This window comes from Grus americana, chromosome 26, assembly GCF_028858705.1.
Source record: "Grus americana isolate bGruAme1 chromosome 26, bGruAme1.mat, whole genome shotgun sequence".
NCBI lineage: Eukaryota > Metazoa > Chordata > Aves > Gruiformes > Gruidae > Grus > Grus americana.
The window spans coordinates 141,366-162,745 of NC_072877.1; the positions used below are offsets into that span (position 1 = coordinate 141,366).

General features: G+C 47.5%; 1 protein-coding gene and 1 pseudogene across 12 annotated transcripts in view; both read left to right on the forward strand.

Moving 5' to 3' along the window:
* Nucleotides 1-129: 129 nt before the first annotated feature.
* On the forward strand, nt 130-13,735 carry LOC129196595 (U5 small nuclear ribonucleoprotein 200 kDa helicase-like; annotated as a pseudogene).
* Nucleotides 13,736-14,163: 428 nt separating this feature from the next.
* DOCK5 (dedicator of cytokinesis 5) overlaps nt 14,164-21,380 on the forward strand; it is an 88,828-nt gene continuing 81,611 nt past the window's right edge. For 11 of the 12 annotated variants that reach the window (XR_008574213.1, XR_008574214.1, XR_008574215.1 and 8 more), the window contains exon 1: nt 16,182-16,378. Coding sequence is in view for 6 of the 12 variants with exons in the window: in XM_054804655.1 (XP_054660630.1) it covers nt 16,336-16,378 (43 nt within the window). In the remaining 6 variants the exon portion in view is untranslated. Of the gene's footprint in view, nt 14,204-16,181; nt 16,379-21,380 lie in introns of those variants that run through there. The other variant, XM_054804656.1, reaches the window with a different exon arrangement.

Sequence of the window (21,380 nt, forward strand, 5' to 3'; positions counted from 1 at the left end):
ACCCCTCCTACCCGCGGCACCCCGTTGCTTTCAAAGCCCCAACCGTCAAAGGCTCAACTGTTCGCCGCGGCCAATCGGAGCGCGTGGGGGGGGGGTGGGCGGAGCGGCGCGGTTGAGCCAATCACAGCCATGTCTAGGCGCGGGGGCGGGGAGCGGCCGAGCGAGGCACTGCCAACCAATCAGAGTGGGAAGCTGGCGGAGTGTCTCCGCCTCTCGCCGGGCACAGCGCTGCATGCTGGGAGCTGTAGTCCCGAGGGGGGGCGGGCGGAGCCGCGGGGCATTCTGGGAGCGCCCGGGGCGCCGAGCGAGTGCTCTACGGGAAGCGCTTCCGGGTCGACCGCCCTGCTGGGTCGGGACCCGCTTCCGCTTGCCCCGGAAGTGCCGTTCCGCGGCCTGATCCGGTGCGCGGCGGCGGCGAGGCCTGCAACTTGGCGGTGCTACGGCGGACGTGACCGCTCGGAGCCTGCAGTACGAGTACAAGGCGGTCGGTGAGTGCAGCCCCCCGGGCCTCACCGGCCCCGCGCCCCCTGTCTGCTACGCTGCCCTCCGCTTCCCCGCTCCCGTTAACCCAGTGCCTTTAAACCTTTCCCCTGGCTGTGGCGGGCCCGCTTCTCCCCGCTGTAGCGGCCTGCCTGAGGAGAGCTCGGTGTAACGGCCCTTTACTGGGGCCAGGGGGGGATTTGGTGGACTAAACTCCTCTTGTAATTTGTTTTAGGGACATTTTCCCCCTTAAAACGGGACTTCCCGGGCACCGACAGATAACGGAGCATCCAGGCGGGGAGCCTGCCGGTTCTCCTGGCTGCAACAAGTCCAAGGATGGCACCAAGTGGTTTAGTCCCAGCTTAAAGCCTAAACCCTAAACATAAGCCTAAACCGTTTGTGGGACCGGGATGGGGGACGAGGCACAGAGACCCAAACCCCAGCTGCATGAGGAGAGACAAGTGAAGTGAGTACGAGCACATCGCCGAGGAGGTGTAGGGCCCCAGCTCAGGACTCTTATTTGCATGAAAAGCACTCCGGGAAATTGATTTTTTTTTTTTTTTACTCCTGTCTTTGGATAAGGTGGGTTTGGTTTGGTGTAATGCTATAAATGGGGTGGAATTTAACGGTTTGGGTAATGTTTTGTAGCGGGAAGTGTTCTGGTGGTGCGAGTGCAGGGCTGCAGTCTGAAAACTGCCAACCTGGAAGACACAAAAATGTTCTTTTCTTCAACCGGAGTCACTTGCTCCGTGTCAGGAAACTAAAATCGAAGTGAAAAAATACAAAATACCTCTTTTTAAACTCCTGTATTTCTCAAATGAAAGAGAGTAACCATACTGGAAGGAGCGGGAGCAGGGCTCTGCCGTGGGGCTGACCTGGGCGCTCTCCTCCTTGCCCCTCTTTGCAGGAGAAGGAAGCGTGACGAGGACAGGCACGACATCAACGAGATGAAGGGTTACACCCTGCTCTCCGAGGGCATCGATGAGATGGTAGGCATCATCTACAAACCCAAAACCAAGGAGATCCGTGAGACCTACGAGGTGTTGCTGAGCTTCATTTGGGCAGCTCTCAGGGACCAGGTGAGGATGGGAACGGCTTGGGAACCTTTGCGGAGCAAATTTCTTCTCCTGTGTGACACGTGATTCCTTTCGTAGCTGCGCGACATCCCCTGCAGAGCCACCGATGAGGTCCTGGTCGTGCTGAAGAATGAGAAGCTGCGCAATAGGGAGAGGAGGAAGGAGATCAATCTGCTGCTGGGGCGGCCTGATGATACTCACTACCACGTGCTGGTGAACCTGGGAAGAAGATCATGGATTATGGTGGAGACAAGGAAATCCAGAACATGGGTACGGGATGGCGCTGTCCTGGGGCCAAACCCAGCCTTGCTCCAGGGAAGTGTTTGTGCACAGAGAAGCCAAAAAAACTCCACGTTTGGACAGTTTTCAAGCCCCCAAACCCACTTTCTTTTCATCTTTTGGATGCGCAGAGGTGCAGGCAGGCATGCAGATCTGTGAACTTTGCGTGTGGTGCCCAGATTTTTGGGTGAATTAACTCCCTTTTCCCTTGCAGATGACCGTATTGATGAGACGTATGGGGTGAACGTGCAGTTCAAGTCTGACGAGGAAGTATGAGATGAGAGGCCGCGGGGTGGCAGCTGAGATTCCGCCCCGTCCCTTCGCTGTGAGCCACTCCGCAGGGATCGTGTTTGTTCCATTGGGAAGCGGGCGTTGACTCGGGCTGGGATGTCTCTGCTTGGAAGGAGAAGCCGGATTATTTTAGAGGCTATTTCCTGGCTTGGGGAGGATTTGTTGATTATCCTGCTAATCCAAGGCTTATTGTGAGTCAGAACGATGGAAAACAGATGGTGATATTTAGATCTCGTGGGGAAACTTGACAGATTGGGAGGAAGAGAGATGTTCAAATGCACTGGTGGGAAGTGTTTTGTGGAAATGCTCCCTGGGATTGGTTTTTGGAAGAGGCTGAGAGAACGATAAGAGAGAGAAATATGAGATTATGGGAGAACTTGCTGGCAAAACCTCTGTGTAGAGAGTAGAAATAATTTTTATCACGTGGTCCTTTACCTGAACAGCGGCATTCTGTTCCTGCGAAAGCCCAAACGTTAATGATGTTAATATGCGTGTCACAGTGAAAACCTTCATGCTGCTTTGAAAATGCGTTTCTGAGAAACTACCAATGCAGGATAAGTTTGTTTCAACATTTACAATAAGTGGAAGGTTTTGGTACCTGGAAGCATACAGATAGACAAACGTACAGAACTCTAAATAATGGAGATCGTGAACGAGATTTTTCAAAGCGGTGAAGGGAAGAGTAATAAAAAGCGTATGGCTAAGTCCCCTTCGTTGCTTTGACAGTCTCATTTCACGTATTTATCCTTAGACTTTCCTGCAGTCTGTTCATTGTATAGGTCTTGATTCAGAAGCATATGTTTTATCCAGTATAGTTAGTGCAAAATAGGCCGTTCCCGATTTAACCTATTACTTTCCAAATAATTTAAGTGTCAGCAGCCCACACTGGGAAGTGATTCCAGTGGAAACAGCCTCTGCCTGTTAATATTTTGACTTGGGATTGTTTGGGGAATGTAGTTGGTCATTTTAACAGACTAATTCCTCTCAATATTCAGAAACTTTATGTTTGTGATTGCCGTTAACATTAATTATAACCATGTATGTAAATCCTTACGCTTAGAAATTAAACTATATCCGTTAGACTGAACGATAACATTTCAATCTGAGGCTGTTTCCCTTAGGAACAAGTTGCCAGATGATTAATTTCTGTTGAGGAAAAGCTTCTCTTTGATATTTGCAAAAGCCGCTGACTGGAAATCCTCCTTCAACGGGAAGACGATGAGGACATTTACAGCGAAGTGTGTGACGAGGCGTCCGATGATGACATGGAGGGAGATGAAGCCGTTGTCCGTTGCACCCTCTCGGCCAACGTGAGTCACCAAGGAACGCGTGAAACGTGGTTTTAGGGTCGTCTGGAGGAGGGTTGTGGATCCTCTTGGTCTGTGGATGGAGTTAAGGTCATTTGTGGGTGGAGAGAAGCCTCGAAGCTGTTCGATGGAGGCCAAAATAAACATTAATAAAATTAACAGGTCTGGCAGCTGCGCAGTTGCATCTGCTGATTCTCTGAGTCGAGAGGGGCCCCAAACCTTGCTCCATAACACAAAGGTCACGGCCCTGCTTTCCTCTTGCAGGAAAATAATGTTTTTGTGGGATTTTCTTAAGCTTGTGGCATCCGGTGAGCTGATGAGCTCGAAGAAGGATTTGCATCCTCGAGACATCAACACCTTTTGGCTCCAGCAGCAGCTGAGCCTCTTCTACGACGATGCCATTGTTTCCCAGAAGAAAGCAGATGAAGTGCTGGAGACTTTGAAGGTCAGTGGCCACCTGATCCGCATGACTGCAGCAGTCTCACAAATCCTCTCTGTCTGGAAGACAGGAATTTGCCCCAACAACTCGTTACCTATGTTTCTTCAAATTAAACCGTTAAATGCCATCACGGATGCACCATGTTTGCCGATAAGATAGATAACTGCTGGACTAGGTTGGGCTTAGTTTTAATTCACGAAGAAATCTCCTAAGGGAAAGATGATTGGGGTTTCGTCAGCGTTTTGCTGGGAGATCATTGTAAGCTGGGTCTATTTCCCTGTTTATTTCGGTGCTGATGCCCGTGTGCGCTGGGCATCGTGATTCTCCAGGGAAGAAGGGGAGTCGGAGAGGATGGGATTTCTGAACGAGGTGCCTAGTCTTGTGTGTAGGTGCTGTTCAGCTCTACTTTACTCCCATTCTGTGCGAAGCAGGGATTACTGTTCCACGGGGCCCAGAGGTAACCGCTCATACTTCGTTTCTTCTCCTCCCAGACTGCAAGCGATGACCGGGAATGTGAGAACCAGCTTGTTCTGCTCCTGGGCTTTAACACCTTCGACTTTACATTAAAGTCCTGCAACAACACTGGATGATGAGTGAGTGGCGTTTGCTTTAATCATCCCACTTTGTTGTTTCCCTGCTGTTCTGATGTGATTCTGGGAGAACCCGAGGCTTTTTAACTGCCATCGGTGTTGCTTTGTAAAGCTTGGGCCTTGTCATTTGCTCCTTTCTTTTGGTTCAACCCTTAACCCCTCCTGCCATCCCTTAATTTTCTTTCCTCAGCCCTGTACTGCACTTTGCTGGCCAGCACACAAAGCGAAGCCGAAAAAGAAGGGATCATGGGGAAGACGGAAGGGGATCCTGAGCTGTCAAAGTTCTTGTATCAGCTGCACGAGATGGAGAAGGAAGACCTCATCCGGGTAAGGCTAGAGGGAACCGCAGGCAGGACGAGAGGAGAAACCGTGGGACCCTCGCCGCCATCTGTGGTTGTTGTTGGGATGTGTGTTTTGTTTGCTGTGTGTGTGAGAGGAGCCTGTTGATTCAGCTGGGATCTTGAAACCATAGGAAACGTTGCTTAGGTGACGGCGACTCAGACTCAGCTGAGAAGGCGATATATTTACCACTTCTTATTTTTGAGTCACTCAGATGCCTGCTTTTCCAGGAAAATGCCGATGTCTGCAAGTTTCACATTTTTATGCTGCTGTTAACTGTCTCGTAACATCACCCTGGGCCTCCTCGTCGCAATAAAACACCCTGGTCGCCTCTGATCAGCTCCTGATTACCTGGGGTTGGAATGTGACACTCAACAGATTTATTGGCACGTAGGATTAGAGAGAGAGTTAGGAGAACAGGAGTTCTGTGACCGATTTGGGGGTTGTTTTGGGGGGATTAATACCATATTCAGGACCCGGACCAAGGAGGAGAAGTAAAACTCTTTGAAGTTATCTGTTCCTGGCCCTTCTGACAAGTGCAAAAAGAGTATTTGAAGTGGCACGGGCAGGCAGATGCCAAGAATAAGTCCCTGATTTGCTAAAGAGGCACTTGCCAGTTGGATGCAGTTGCTTTTCCTTCAGTCCCAAGGTGAAAATGGCAGGAGAATGTTGTTCTCTAATCCTCGCCTCTTTTCCATTCTGTTTCCAGGCACTGGCTCCGCAGCAGGTGCTGGACTTGGAGGATCTGGTGTTTACCCAAGGTAGTCACTTCATGGCCAACAAGCGATGCCAGCTTCCCGACGGCTCCTTCCGCAGACAGCGCAAGGGCTACGAGGAGGTGCACATGCCTGCCCTGAAGCCAAAGCCTTTTGGCTCCGAAGAGGTAGGTGACCTGACACACCGGAAGGAAGGGATGTGTCCAGAGGGACCTGGACAAGCTCGAGAAGTGGGTCTGTGCGAACCACATGAAGTTCAACAAGGCCAAGTGCAAGGTCCTGCATGTGGGTCAGGGCAATCCCAAGCACAACTTCAGGCTGGGCGGAGAATGGATTGAGAACAGCCCTGAGGAGAAGGACTTGGGGTGTTGGGGGACCTCTGCTATGGAGACAGGCTGAGAGAGTTGGGGTTGTTCAGCCCGGAGAAGAGAAGGCTCCGGAGAGACCTTAGAGCACCTTCCAGTCCATAAAGGGGCTACAGGAAAGCTGGAGAGGGACTGTTGACAAGGGCAGGGAGTGACAGGACAAGGGGAATGGCCTGAAGCTGAAGGAGGGGAGATTTAGGTGAGATATGATGAAGAAATCCTTCCCTGTGAGGGTGGTGAGGCCCTGGCACAGGTTGCCCAGAGAAGCTGTGGCTGCCCCTGGATCCCTGGCAGTGTTCAAGGCCAGGTTGGATGGGGCTTTGGGCGACCCGCTGTCCCTGCCCGTGGCAAGGGATTGGACTAAATGACCTTTAAAGGCCCCTTCCGACCCAAACTCTTCTGTGACTGAGTTGTTGCTGATATTGTGACAGATACTTCCTGGGATCCCACATGCTTTGACGCGGCTGTGACGCCCTCTCAGATTTCTTGAAGAATCGTTATTTTAAGCTAAGAGATTTCTTGTGGCTGAAGAAGGTTCCTGATTTCTAGTTTCTCGCTTCTGGAGCATGTATCCTGTGCTGGTGGTTTCTGTCTCTGGGTTCCCCTGCCCCGTTCAGCTGCTTTGCTGAGCCCTCAGCTCTGCTTTTGCTCCCTCCTTGCTACCATGTGCAGTGTGGGCTAGAGATCTGGCTGCTTCGTGGCATTCCTTGTGATAAATTGCCTCTTTTGATCAGTGCTGGCAGCAGAAATGTGGTCTGATCCATCCCATCATGAGAACATGGTGGGGATTTGCTTTTCTGATGGTGTAGCCAACTATGGCTTGTACTCTTTAGAGCACACGGGCCAGCTAACGAGCCTCGTTTGATCTCTTCCTTATCTGCTCCATGATCCCTGGGCACAGGGCTACTTTTCTGGCCATCTGGAGACAACGTGACCCTGCTCATCCCCAGGGTGGTCTCTGAGATCTCACATGCGCCCTGCAGCCTGCAAGGGACTGAAACAAAGGCATTGAACTTGATCTTTTCTATTTTCAGCGATTAGCAATTAGCTGCGCTTCAGTCTGATGAGAACTTGCTGCTGTGTGGTCCCACGGTAAGGATCCCGATATTTGGGTCCTCTGCAATGGGGAATTCAGGGGAATGATCTGTTTAGGCAGAAAAAACTGGCCACTGCAGGCAAAACTTTACCCTGGAGGAGCCAGGAATTTGATGGGACCGGTTCTGCTTGCATTCTAGGGTGCTGGGAAGACAAACGTGGCACTCGTGCATGTTGCGAGAAATAGGGAAACATTAATATTGACGGAACCATCAATGTGGATGATTTCAAGATTATCTGCATCGCGCCCATGAGGTCCTTGGTGCAGGAGATGGTGGGCAGCTTTGGGAAGGTGAGGAGAGGTTTAGTCCTGGCGCTGCTTGAACCGTAGATTGGGGAAGATGAGCTTTATTGCAGTGGCTTCCTTCTGTTATGCTTACAGAAGGATATAAGCTCTGGCAGAAATTTGTCGGGAGAGGATGGGTTTGGGTTGTGCCTTTAATCTTTGGTCTGCATTCTCTGGGTTCTGCGTGTTGATACGGGCTTCAGATGTCAGCGTGGGCTAAGAAACTAAACCAAAAATGGGTAAATGGAGCCAGTTGGTTTCTGTTTCCTCTCTTGAGGATCAGATCCACCTACTGCATGATTACCAAGAGCCCATCCTGTAGTCTTTGGTGGCCAGAGCCATCCGCAACGTGGAGATGACTCAGGAGGACGTGAGGCTCATTGGCTTGAGCGCCACCCTCCCCAACTACGAGGACGTGGCTATGTTCCTGTGAGTGGACCCGGCCAAGAGTTTGTTCTATTTTGATAACAGGTACCATGGAAAGCTGGGCAAGATCTTTCCGATCAGCTGGTGGGTAGCTGTTGAGAGCTGGGAAAGACCTGTCTTTTAAAAGACCTGTCAGACGGTGCCAGGGTCTCACCAGACCTTCAGCCTACTCTCAATATACATTTATTTGCTCTTAGATGTGCTGGTAAATGCATGTTCAGGACTAGAGCAGTTAAATACAGCCTCCAAATATGTGCCAGGCTTCCTGCCATGTCATACTTGCAAGAAGATGCTTTAGAGAAGGCAGATAAACTGTACTGTACCTGTGTGCTGTATCAGCTGTTCGAAGGAAGCCTAAAACAGGATTTCAGTAGTTGCTGAAACACAGTTTTTGCTGGCTGTGCGCATAGCAAATTCCAGGAAATGGGAATACGTGTGACTGTTCCCTGCTGTTTAATCTAACCGGGCAGAACCGGAGCCATCCAATCTCTGAGTAAATTGAGGCGCAAAGGAAGCGATTGAACTCGGTAGCACAAAATACAAGATGCCTTGTGACAGGACCTTTGTATCAGGGTTTTTCCATTCTTCTGCTCTTTTATGGACTTGGGGTTATTTTTTTTCCTTACAGCTTCCGACCAGTGCCCCTAGAGCAGACTTACGTGGGGATTACAGAGAAGAAAGCAATCACATGCTTCCAGATAATGAACGAGGTTGTTTACGAGAAGATTATGGAGCATGCTGGAAAGGACCAGGTTTGATATTTATTTTATTGGGCCTGATGTGCTTAATCCTGGTGCTTGTCTGTTGCTAGTGAGACCCTTTTGAGGTGTGTTGCTGCAGAAATGCTGCGGTGGAGAAGGTGGATTTGGGTGGTCGATGGCAGCGGAGAGAGGAAGGAAGACAGGTTTTCCCTCTGTGCCAGCTGTCGGATTAATGTATGACCTGTCCCTTTAGGATGAGGGAGTTTTTGTGATTCCTCTCTCAGCAATGGTACCGTCTGCTTGTTTTAACAGGTGCTGGTGTTTGTTTCCTCTAGGATCTACATTTCTTTTAGGGTGGTGAGGCGCTGGCACAGGTTGCCCAGAGAAGCTGTGGATGCTCCGTCCCTGGAAGAGTTTAAAGTCAGGTCAGATGGGGCAGCCTGGGCTAGTGGACCAAACCATTCTGTTACCATGCGGCTGGGCAGGAAAATGGGTAGAAAAGAAGGAAAAGTTAAACATGATGATTGCAGCCAAGCTCTGAGAGCTGCTCTCTGTTCCCCCAGTCTGCTGGGCGGCTGATGCATGCCATCTTTGAGATCATCCTGAACCGTGGCTGGGCCCAGCTCACCAACAAGACCCTTAACCTCTGCAAGATGATTGACAAACGGATGTAAGTGAGATCTGGGAGGTATTTTCCGATTGCAGGCTGGATGAGATTCTGCAGCGTAGCCTGGCTAGGTCTGCAGAGTTTGGGAAGGAGAGTCGGGGTGTAAAGGAGCTGCCTTCGGGGCTGGTCTGTGGCGGCGTGGGGAACCTCGGTGCTCTGAAGGCTTCGTCTGGCATTTCTTTGCTTGTCTCACCCCACGGTGTCCTCGCAGGTGGCAGTCCATGTGCCCTTTGCACCAGTTCAAGAAACTGCCTGAAGAAGTGGTGAAGAAAATCGAGAAGAAGAATTTCCCATTTGAGCGACTCTACGACTTGAACCATAATGAAATCGGTACGGAGATGTGGGCAAACACAGCAGGGAGACGTGTCTGCCCCTTTGTTCTCCTCTGCTGTGCTTTGACCCAGAACCTGGGGGGTTTCTTGCTGTCTGACTGAAGGGGCAGAGCTGGTGCGGGTACAGCCTGAGGAGGGCAGAGGCTTTGCCCTGACACCTCCCAGCTTGGGTTGCCGACATTGATCCTGTTCTCTTTGGGAGCCGTTGGTCACCCTGTTGTCCGTCTGTCCTGACGACAGCGCCTTTCTGTTGCAGGGGAACTGATCTGAATGCCCAAGATGGGTAAGACAATCCACAAATACGTTCATCTGTTTCCAAAACTGGAACTCTCGGTCCACTTGCAGCCTGTTACTGCTCCACCCTGAAAGTAGAGCTCACGATTGCCCCTGACTTCCAGCAGGATGAAAAGGTGAGCTGTGCAGCTAAATATCAGCAGGCTAAATACCCTGAGAAGAGCACTTTTGGGGCAGGATTGCTGTTGGGAGGGCTGATGTTCAGCTCCTGGGCTCTGATATGAAAGTTAACAGCTGCCTTCTCTCAGGTACACGGTTCGTCCAAAGCTTTCTGGATCCTGGTGGAGGATGTGGACAGCAAAGTGATCCTGCACCACGAGTATTTCCTGCTGAAAGCCAAGTACGCACAGGACGAGCACCTTGTCACCTTCTTGGTGCCCGGGTTTGAGCTGCTGCCCCCACAGTGCTTCATCCAGGTGGTCTCTGACCACTGGCTCTGTAAGTCTCGTTCTGCCAGGAGCACCTCAGTTAAACAGCAGTGGTTCTCCCTGGGGAATAGCTCGGGCCTTCTTCTGGTGCTGTGCTGGTGGAAAGACTGCTGTGCTGGGGATCCCGTTGGCAGAGGGAGCTCGGGCACACAACCTGGGCAACAGAGCAAGGGGACAGTGATGCTTCAGCAGGTACCACAACACCCGGCAGGTGCCGGGACATCCGCAGGGACCCCCCCTGCCGATGCCTGGGCACCCACTCTCGGGCAGGGACCTGTGTGGGGGGCTTGCCAACTAACCTTGGGGCTCTGGACTCGCCTAGCCAACTTTACAGTCCTAACAGACCCCTACGTCTGTCTCACTGTCTATCAGCGTCCAGCCTCCAAACTGAAAATGTCCAGCCCCTGCTCCCAGCCGAAAGGTGCCAGCCCCGAAAGGCTGGCCTGAAACCTCCCTCAGTGGCCCTCGCACAGCCCAACTGACAATGGAGCTGCGGGCTCGCCTAGCCGCCGAAAGGGTCCTAGCTGTCAACTACATCTCTATTGCTGCATGTGCGATAAATGTACTCAGGTGAATTATAGATGATGAAGATAGTTAAAAGCAATGATACAAGTGAGATTTCTGAATGCTTTACCACTTGAGTTATCATTTCCCTTTGTGTTTCGCTTCAGGAATATTGGATTTGGGACTTAACAATACCCACAGGAGTAAGGTATTGGTCTTCTCACACTGGGTTGGTGCAGATAAGTAAACGAATGCATACATCATGCTGGCATTTGCAGCACTGAATGTACTCTTCAGTGTTGCAGGTGCAGTGTTAACACCTTGCACTTTCTAATGAAGCAAAATATCCTACTGAACTTTGCAACTAATGCAAAAGTTGATTGCATGATTGATGCTTTGATTTGCACGGATGGAATTCATGCCTGAACAAAGGGAGAGATCACCATCTGGATAAAATGGAGACTAGATGGGAAGATTCTTCTGTCTTGTCTTAAAAAGAAACAGATGGAGGACTCAGACGTCAAAATGCAAAGCTATTAAAATGGAAACGCCAGCTGATTACTCAGAACCTGCGCATCTCACTTAAGGATACATCAAGGCAGAAATTTCCAAAGCTGCCTAAGGATTGTTACAGTCTCCATTCCTGTTTAATTGAAAAGGAGTTCGGTTTCACTCATCAGATGGCTTTGGAAATATTTGCACAAAATCATAAAACGGAGATGATATTACATTTCATCCAGAATTTCTCTTGAGAAAAAGTGATAAACCTGTCTAACTAGTCCCCTACTCAGCACCGTATTACCTCAGCTCAGCAGTGGCAAAATTGTATTGGAACTGACAGCTCTACCCCATTAGGGCTGAAGAAGTGCAGGGCTGGCTTGGATGAGTCCAGGGGAACTGCATCACACTGTGGCTGAAGACATGTCCCGTGGTGGGGATGCTGGTCATGCCAGCTGCTGCTGGTAAGGGGAAGCCAAGCGTTCTTGAGCTCTCCCAGAAATCTGTGCCTGCCTGTTACTTCAGCACAGATCCTGATATTAAAACTGGGGGATTTTGAACATTGCTGAACCCAGCTGAGTAAGCTGTGTAAGCGATGCAGCTTCTGGATTTGAGCTGATGAGCTTGTGTGGTGCAGTGCTGGGGACATGCAGTGTTGGGTCTTTATTAACTTAGACATGCATTAGCAAGTGTAAGCCTCAATGGCTTTCTGAGAAACTTACCATTCCTACATAAATTTCGATAGGAATTAGCTTTTCAGGTACTTTTAAAGTCCTACCAGGCACCTTTCAGCACCATTAAGCATCTAAATACCTTTACAAATGCATCCCCAAGACATATATCAGTTTTGGACAGGAAATCTGTCCAAATCACATCGTTGCTTTTGGTATTTTTTAACAAAAGCAACAACTTTTACTTACTGTCTTCTCAGAAACATCTTTTACCCACAGTTCTGTTGCTCTGTCAGCCCAGAATACCACGCAGGATAACCGTGTGTTACCATACACAGTTAGCCTCCCAGGGAATTTGCTACTCTGTTTTATTCAGATAAATAATATATGCCCTGCTTAAGAAACAATTTATACTGTGTAGAAATAAAACAAGGAAACAGTGAACACCCCACCCATTCCTGTTAGACCTGGGCTGGTGTTGGTTACACAGTCCTTTGCTTACTCTGTAGTTGCAAATAGGAGAAAATAACTTCTCTACAGGTTTGTCATACCTTAGCTCCATGTGATAATCAAAAGGTGGGTTGCAGTAGGTGTAAACCTCGGTTTATTTAGTGAATGTTTGCCCTTTCTCACAGCTGTGCTGGTGCAGAATAATCCAGAAAAAAAAGAGAGTGCCAGTGAAATTGGTGACAGGTAAATAGTGGTTTTGTTGAAAAATTGTTTAGAAATATCCCTGTTACGTTGACAATAGGGTAATGCAAACCAAGTGACAAAACTAGCATTGTGCAAGCATTTGCCTTAGGTAACAAAACGCGCAGTGAAATATTCAGCTATATGTGTATCGGGGCTGTGAGATATTCAGATAATATGTTAAATATTGCCCCATGCTAAAACATGTACAGGCAGATGAATAAAACCACTGTTTTCTCCTGTTTGTGGTGAATGTAGGTATTTGAATATTTAATTGCTTGTGTAGCTTACTCTGCTGCTTTTTATTTATGGTTATTTATGGTGATTGGAAAATAAGGGTCCAATTCTGAACCAGATCTGATCATTCATCAGCTAGACAGATTGAGTTATTAAATTAATGAACAGATGGCTGTAGTTGTAGTAGTAGCTGTTTAGTTTAAACTACTTACTATTTTGCTGAACAGCATGGTTTTATTATTTTATGTTTTTCTCTGTGCTGTTCCCACATCCTTTCTCCTGCTTTGAATTGTAAGCTGCTTGATTCGAGTGCCATCTTTTTTGATTGTATACGCACAGAACCTAGCTAGGTAGGATCCAGGCTGGTGGCTGGAAGAGTTCTTAAGTGTTATCATAGGAGAAATCTTATTTTATTCTCTTTTTCCATTCATTCAGGGGATGGTGTATTCTTTAGCGATTGCAGTTCTTATGTGAACACAGGAGGGCAGTAGAATTATGTTTCTTAAACTTAGGCCACAAAAAAAGAGATGTGGTTAGTGCTTCAGAAATGTTTCTAAGACACGGGGTTCTGTCTCATGACTCCGTTACCTTCTCATTTGGAAACGCTCAGTTTAGGTAAAGGTTTTACTTCAGTCCAATAATTTGTGAATGTGCTGTTCTTTCAACTATGAGGAAAAAGACCCGGGAGTAATACGACTTTCTTAGTGCACTAAAAATATGACCGAACCTCAGTCACCCAAATTCTCTGCAGCTCTGATCTGTAGCATGACCTCAGTATTGTAGTTTTGATGTGGTATTTATGCAAACCGAGTTAATATCTGATGTAGCCTCAATTAGAATTTAACTCTCTCTATGCTGCCCCTGTTTGGGGCAGAGAAAAACAGGGTGGTCCAGACTTTCACCATTAATGGCCCTGATTAACCAACACTTGAGCATTAAAAGAAAGAGAGAAGGAAAAAAATGTATTTGGTGATACTGTAAAACTAAATGAAAGGCTTTCAGAAATAAAACCTACTTCCAGTGATAGCTGAGATTGCTTCCTTCATGTGCCCCTGACATTTGCAAATCATATTTAATGAATTCACCAACTTTCCCTATTTCAGTAATAAACAGGCTACTCTAGTTACTACTTGTCTATCTTTCACGCTTTGCTCTGTTTTTCATTTGCTGCCAAGAATTTGCTTTACCTGGGTTGGAAAATCCTGGCACAGCTCAGCCAGCTTAACTACAAAATTGAGAATCTTGAAGAAAAATCAAGGTTCTAGGCTGTCAGTTAGACTGTTGGTTAATCTCTAGCCAAAGGCCTGGGCAGCCAGAATACCAGTGGCCTTTCATAACCTCATTTCAGTGTCCTCACGAATACTTTTCTTCTGTAATAATCTGGCCTCAGATCTAAGCACATTCCACCATCCCTCTTTTGTCCTCTCCAAGGTACGACATATCAGCCTGTTTCTCTTCTTTGGGACGATGCTACAGAAAGCCACGGCTAAGCGTAAGTAAAATGGAAAGAAGGAAAACTCTCTTTACCACAAAAGAAAAAGATGTTTTTCTAAGGAAGGTCATTTTAACTAACTATGAGTGTTAGCACACACATAGCACCTTGAATTGCAGCGAGGAATGTTTGGCTTGAAACACTGAAACTTTTACAAGACTAACACTTCAGGCATTGCTAAAGCAGTGGACGGACTGTTCCCTGGACAGAAAGGAATGCAGGGCGACGCAAAAGTGCAGTTTCCTCTGCATGGCTTGTTCTGCTGCAGAAGGGCCACAGAAAAGCCATATCCCATTGGTAGCAGGGAGTATTTTGGAATCCAGGTGATCCAAGGTCAGACCAGAGAGACCTAGAACAACCGTAGCCTAGTTAACATCGCTCTTTGTGTTAAGGTCTCAAAGCACTTTGCAACATTAAGCAAGAAAAAAAAGTCTGGGTGAATCTTCCAGAGTAAAAGGATTTGCGGAATATCTATTTGCTCTTCACACAAGCGCGGATGCCCTATCCTGTGGTGAGGAGGGTGGCTCTGGGCAGTGCCCTGTGCTCTGTGGGCCCTCAGCTCTCTATAAAAACACTCCAAGGACTACATTTAGTGGCACTATTAAGTCTTTAGCTAAAGGCTTTTGTGCCTAAGAACAATGACTTCAGATATGTGTCGGTACAACATCTGATCCTGGTTTTATAAATAACAGATTAGTTAACTGGTTCCAGCTTGCAAATATCTTCTTTTTTTTTTCTTATAACTTGTCCTACATAGTGACATGCTCTGTGTTGAAGCTTCTGGTACCATTTAAGTACTGAAAGGGCCGACCTCCACATTTAACCTCCAAGCTGCAGCGTTCTCCTGTTCAGAGAGATGGATGTTGGATGTACGCATCTGAATACCGGTGGGAGAGCTCAGTTGTGTCACAAGCGGCCCTTGGGAGAAGATCAAAACATCATTTTAGAGAAGGGTTTGGCTGTCTGGTGGAAACTGGGTGTAACATTACTGCACATCACACTGGATGAGTAACGCACTGTGTGTGTAACATTCACGGGCCACACATTCTTGACAGATGACAGATCATCACTTTTTGTTAAAAACCCAGAATATTGTACAATGATACTGTGGCTAATAGTGATATTGAGTGTCCTTATGTTTAAAATTCTGCCTTGCACAGAACAAGTTTAGTTGTTAGAGCAAATTACCGGTAATTAATTCTTATTTATGGTACTCTGCCACTTAGGGGCGCCAGTGAAGATCAAGGCAAATTAAACTTAGTAGAAACACAGGTGGGAGAGTCTGGAGTATGGAAAGCTGTTCTGAACATGCAAGAGGGATGTAGGGTGGGAATCACAGGTGAAGTGATCTGCCCAGGCACCACAACAGCTGAGCAATGAGCTACTCCTTGTGCTTCTCACTTATCTCCCCAGGTTTTCATGCTTTAGTGCAATTAAGGAGGTGGTTAGGTTTTAAGGTATTCTGAACCATCACAGTTCTCGTTGCCTTCCACGGGAGGTGGGCGTACAGCTAAGGTCAGGCACTAGTACAAATCAGATACTGGTTACAGCACCAGAGAGATGGTGGGAACCTGGATCTCTTCGGTTGGGACCTAATGCTTTGTAAACAATCTGCCACTGCGATTTGCAGTGGTGTTGCTTAATTAAGGCTGTAGGTAGTAGGTGTTCCTGAATATCCCTCTCCTGGACAATTTGCTGCCCCACAGCTGACATAACTGCACACGTCAGCCAGCCTGCTCCAGGTCACCACGTCAGACCTGCCTTGCAGGATCTAGGTACGTACACAGCTTAATGCTTTCCAGTGTTTGTCTCCATTTCTCCCCCGTACTCCATTGGCACCTTGCAGCAGCGGCGGCAGGCGCTGGGCTCCGTCCCCGGGGCGGGGCGGGCCGGGAGCAGGTGATCCCGCCGGGGCGGGGAGAGTCGCTTCCCTCCCTTCCTCCCTCCTTCCCTCCCGCCCTCTCCTCCGCTCGGCGCGGCGGGGGTGGCAGAAAAGTTGGGCGGCTGCCGGGAAGTTTCGTAGCATGGCGGAGCGGCCCGGGGCGCTCGGCCCCCGGCAGCGCGGCGGGGCGGCGGCGGGTGAGCGGCTGTGCTGAGCCGAGCCGCGGGGAAGCGCCCGCCCGCCGGCCGGCATGGCCCGCTGGATCCCCACCAAGCGGGAGAAGTACGGGGTCGGTGAGTGCCAGCCCGAGCCGCTCGGACACCCCCCCCCCCCCCCCCCCCCGCCCTCCCCGGGGGCCTTCTGGCCGTCCCCGGATCACGGTGCTCTGCCTCCCCGCTCTCCGTGCACCGCACGTTCATTTGCTTCCCCCATGTAGAATCAATTCCTTTTGCACGCCCTCGAGTCGCTTCTCCTCCACGCGCTTCCTTATTTCTTTTCTTTTTCTCAGTTTGTGCTCTCTTCCACTGTGGTCTTAGCAGCGTGTTCCCCCTTTGAGCCCTCAGGGATGGAGGCAGCGGCGCGCGTCCAGTTCACACCCTTGAGCTCTGGGTTTCTGGATTCCTGCGAGTTCAGGACTGACCTTTGTAATTTTGCCTCTCCAGCATGTTGTTACAGTGAAGAGCACTCTAACGTAGCAGCAAAAATGAAGGTGTGGATAGAAAAAGCGGTGACAGGATGAGATAGTTGTAATGAGAGACTCCAGGACGGTGGGTGACATCTTTGAGGGGGTGGAAATCTTAACACAGGGTGAAGAATGGTGAAAGCTTGACTGACACCCTGTACCTTTTGCCCTGTCTTCTTCCTCATGCTTGAAAGGAGGTTGTTGAATGCTGGCTCGATTTTCCTCTAGGAGGAACATAACCGATGGTGTTGCTGAGAAGTTCTGCTTTTGAGACTTCGACAAATTGACACCCACACAATTTTGAGGTTGCTTGTGAGAATTTAGGTTGTGGAGGCCCCATCCCTGGAAGTGTTTAAGACCAGGTTGGATGCGGCTTTGGGCAACGTGGTCTAGTGGAGGGTGTCCCTGCCTGCAGCAGGGGGGTTGGAACTAGATGATCTTTAAGGTCCCTTCCAACCCAAACCATTCTATGATTCTAGTTGGGCCCAGAACAATAGGCAGGAAACCACTGATGACACAAACATCTGATACGTGTTTTAATGAAGAGCGATATTCTGTGCCCCTTGTGTTCCACAGTGGACTTCTTGATGTGAGAAAAAAAAGTTGATTTCATGCTTGCAAAGTGTTAATTGCCCCAGCTCCCATGAGGTTTGTTCATTCAAGTTTAGTCTGTGAGTTTAAAGGTTAAGAACCCCGTTCCTGCACAGTTTTTCACGGACTGCATTTGAAATAAGTTACCTACTTGATTGCAAAGTGGCTTTGCAGAGAGGCAGCCCAATTCTTGCAAGACTGTGGCTTAAGCAGCTTCACAGATACTATACGCAGCAGCACAACCTTATCTAGTTTCTGCTCCGGTAACTGGGAGGGTGTGGAGTATTTTACACCCTGAACTTTGTTACCTACACAAAAAGAAACAGCCAGGGCTATTTATATATGGGAGCCCATACGTATGACTTGTTGAGATTACTCTCAGCATCAGGAATTTAAAAATTTTGGTATTCTAATCAAGTAAACTATACAATGCTAGTACGATTAGCTGTGCTAGATGATGGGGGTTTTTTTAAGCCCACCTTTGAGCAAGGCTCTTCTACCTCAGGAATGGCCTTGGGCAGTAGGATGAATCAGAGGTGTACCTCTAGCTTCCTTTTTATTAGCTTCCGGGGTGAGTTTTTTGTGCTGGCCAGAGCCAACTGCTGATTATGGCAGCTCCTCTCCCAGAAAGGGCACTGGCTTATGAGTAAGCAGGGTGGAGGGAAAATCTGCCTCTTCCTTTGTGGTGCCAATAAAAAAGTGCGTCGGTGGGAAGTATCCCCTTACTTCTGCGTGTTCAGGCAGCTGTGTGGAAAAGACAATTATTTCCCCCGTATGCAGACATGTGGACCAAATTGATGCAGAGCCTGTAATGCTTTGGCTCTTGCATTTAACTTGCAACCAGAACTGACAGGGTTAATCCCCAGGCAGTAAAAAGAATTATTTATGCAGTGACTAGTTTTATCAGGCAGTGTTTGATACGTGGCATTAATGGAATTGTAATTTTGTTGATTTGATGTTTGCAGACTTGTTGCATCCTGTGCTCTGTTCAAGCTTTGCGCTCGGGTACCAGTCCTCCTTGATTTTGTGCTTACTTCCAAGAAGTTGATGAGGATTGAGAGGAAAGTATGAATTTCTTGGGCCATTAATCTGCCTGCTAGTACCAATTATCAAGGTGGTTGTAACGAGGGTAATGCCACTGATTTGTATGATACAGGCCACTAGATAGTAATAACTTCTGTTCACTGGTAGTATGGCTAAGCTGGTAGTTGTGAAGTGTAAACACACAAGTTCATTCTTTTCAGAAAGAACATGCACGTTGTGGCTGTCAGTAATCTGTGCTTTGGAAACTATTATAGAACTAATTGCATTTATTTTAAATACAACCCTGTAAGTCATGCCAATGCATTAAGAAATTCCAAGAAGTAAACAATGTGACTCAATGTCACTTGTCTGATTTTTGCATTCAGTTCAGAATGGTTTACGTCTTGGACCTACAGATTTGTTGATGGTGGGTTCAAATTGACTTGCTGTCTTCTAGTTTTGCACTCCGTTGGTTAAACCCGGAGACTACTACCTTTAGCATGGATAATACAGATAGCATACGGGCTGAGTTTGAAATGGCAGACAGAAGAGTGCAAGACTGCAAATGGTAGCATTTTTAGGGAAGCATGTGTAAGAGACAAATGGCTTGTGGTTTCTCACTTGCAATGAATTTTCAACTCAGTAACGGATAGGATTTTGGAAGCTTCAGCCTTGTTAAGGGGCAAACCCACTGATCTTCTGGTGGGCGACATCTTGTTTCTTTAAGCAACAGGATTTTCTGGGTCTCAAAGTTTCTTTGCAACATGCTTCACCTAATTGAGAAGGAAAGATACTATCTGGTGTATCTTCCTTGAAAGCTGGTTAGTTTTTGGGCCAAACTAAATCAAGTAACATGTTCTTGGTCAAGTGTTTCTCTCAAAAAGAGTGTCATATACAGAGTGCCTTTCATGCAGACTCTTTTCAGTCAAAACAGTGTGCTCTGAAGGAAAGAATACCTGAATGACTTCCCACAACTTTTAACTTTTATCTGTTTGTTTTAAAGTTATTAACTTGGAGCATAAGGAATCAACAACGTAATGATTTTCTTTTTCTGCTGGCAGTAATGTGGGTTCGCGTTAACTTGAAATATTACACTTCAATTGTAAAAGCAATTCTTTCGTTAGTCATCGTCTGTTATTAAAATGTAAGTGTCCTTTGTGGGCCAGAGAAGACTGCGTTAATGGTTTCAGTACCAAGTATGAGAGAATCTGGATACTGTGGAATCATAAGCTGTTCTATTGTTTTATAAATCCAGGCTCCTATCAGAACCAGCAATCGGACTCCTTCTTCTGATCCCTTCCTGTAGGCAGTAGCAGTGTGGTAAGCCAGCTCAGGGAACTTACCCAGCTCAAAACCAATTCAGAAATGAAAGGCGCTGAATTTTCGGCCAGAATGGCTTCCAGGTGACTGTAATGATGGATCAGGTATGGGTGCTTCATACGTCACCTTGGATTGCTAACTTCACATAACAGGATGTAAAGTGTTTGGTTATAATTATGATGTAGTTTGATCTGTGTATGCACCTATTGTTCAGCCAATCCACAAATCTGGTCTTCCAGAATAAGAAATTATTAACTGAAGTTTTATTGAAAGAGCTCTGAGACGTGAGGTCCAGAATAGCTTGTGTTTTGGTGAAGATGGTGGCTTGCTGGCATGACTGTCTCTTGAAATGTCAATTTACCTTTATTTCTGGGGCAGTGGCTGGTTCGTAGAACTTGTATGACAGGACTGGGCAGGGACCAGGCAGATTATCTGGCTGGTCCTCTCTAGCCTCAGGCCGTAACGGACCATTCACTCCACCTACCACAAAATGCTTCAACCCAACAACAAACTTGGAGCTTGCAGCGAAACACTGAAAGCTGCAAATTGGGATGTTCTGCTTAGAAGGAGCAAGTAAAAGCTTAAGCAATAGTTGTTGCCTACGATCTCTCCAAATTGTTAAACGTATAACCTCACTGGTCAGTGAGGTATATCAATGTGTTGTTTGTATTTTAGTCATCTTGATAGGCTCTGAGTAAAACCAAAGTCATGTTTTGTTTAGAAAAGTTAAAATGTTGGGTTGAAGGGAAGCTAATTAAACAAAGTGGTTCAGTCCCTCAGTGGAAAATGTTTTGATCTGGTGCATATGTAAAAACTGCGAGGGAGATGTTGAGAAACTTTTGGGCAGGTTTAATTCCCAAGCTTTCACCGCCTCTTCACATCCCATTCCAAGGATTCCCATTTTACACTTCAAGTTTGCAGGTATGTAGGTAGCTGTTTGAAAGGGGATGGCTCCATTTGATCTGGTTCCCGAAGAAAGGAGGCCACTTGCTATGGCTAAAATACCTTAGCCGTATTACCTAAAGAAACTTTGCTACAGCGGCAAAAAGCAGCCTTTGAGTTTCAATCTATCATCTTTTATTTTGCCTTTTTTTCTTTTTGAATAGATGTTTTTGGTAAACCGACAGGTAATTTAATTACCCCTAATAGTTATTGGTGGCCTTTCAAACCCATTTCATTTTTCCTTGCCGGAGAGACCGGAGCACGGGGCCGTTCTTGTCACAAAGAAGTATTTACTTTGTCAAAATACTATGTGGTGGTTGAGTTACAATCAGCTATGTCATGTCTTAGGAATGGCAGTTATTTTTCAAATGTAAACCGGTGCCTGCCAGCTACATTTGTGATTTATGTGAGCAGAAATGCAAAGGATCAGAGAGGAAGAGAGTGCCGTGGAATAAGATTTTCTTACTAATTATTTGATTTGTGATCACTTCTGATATGGTGGGCTGTCAGGTCTTGGCTTCATGTTCAAACCTCATACATCTTCTGCAAAGTTGTCTCGAAATACGGTCCGTGATCAAAGGAGTTTTACAGTAGTGATAGTAGTACATCATGTCAAATTAGAGCAAAATTCCTATCTGTTTCAACTTGCTGCTTGCCTGATACCTATCACTCTTGCAGAATGCTTCTGATCTGAAACTCAAGTCCACTGTTGGGCAACAGGTTCCTGACAAGAGCTC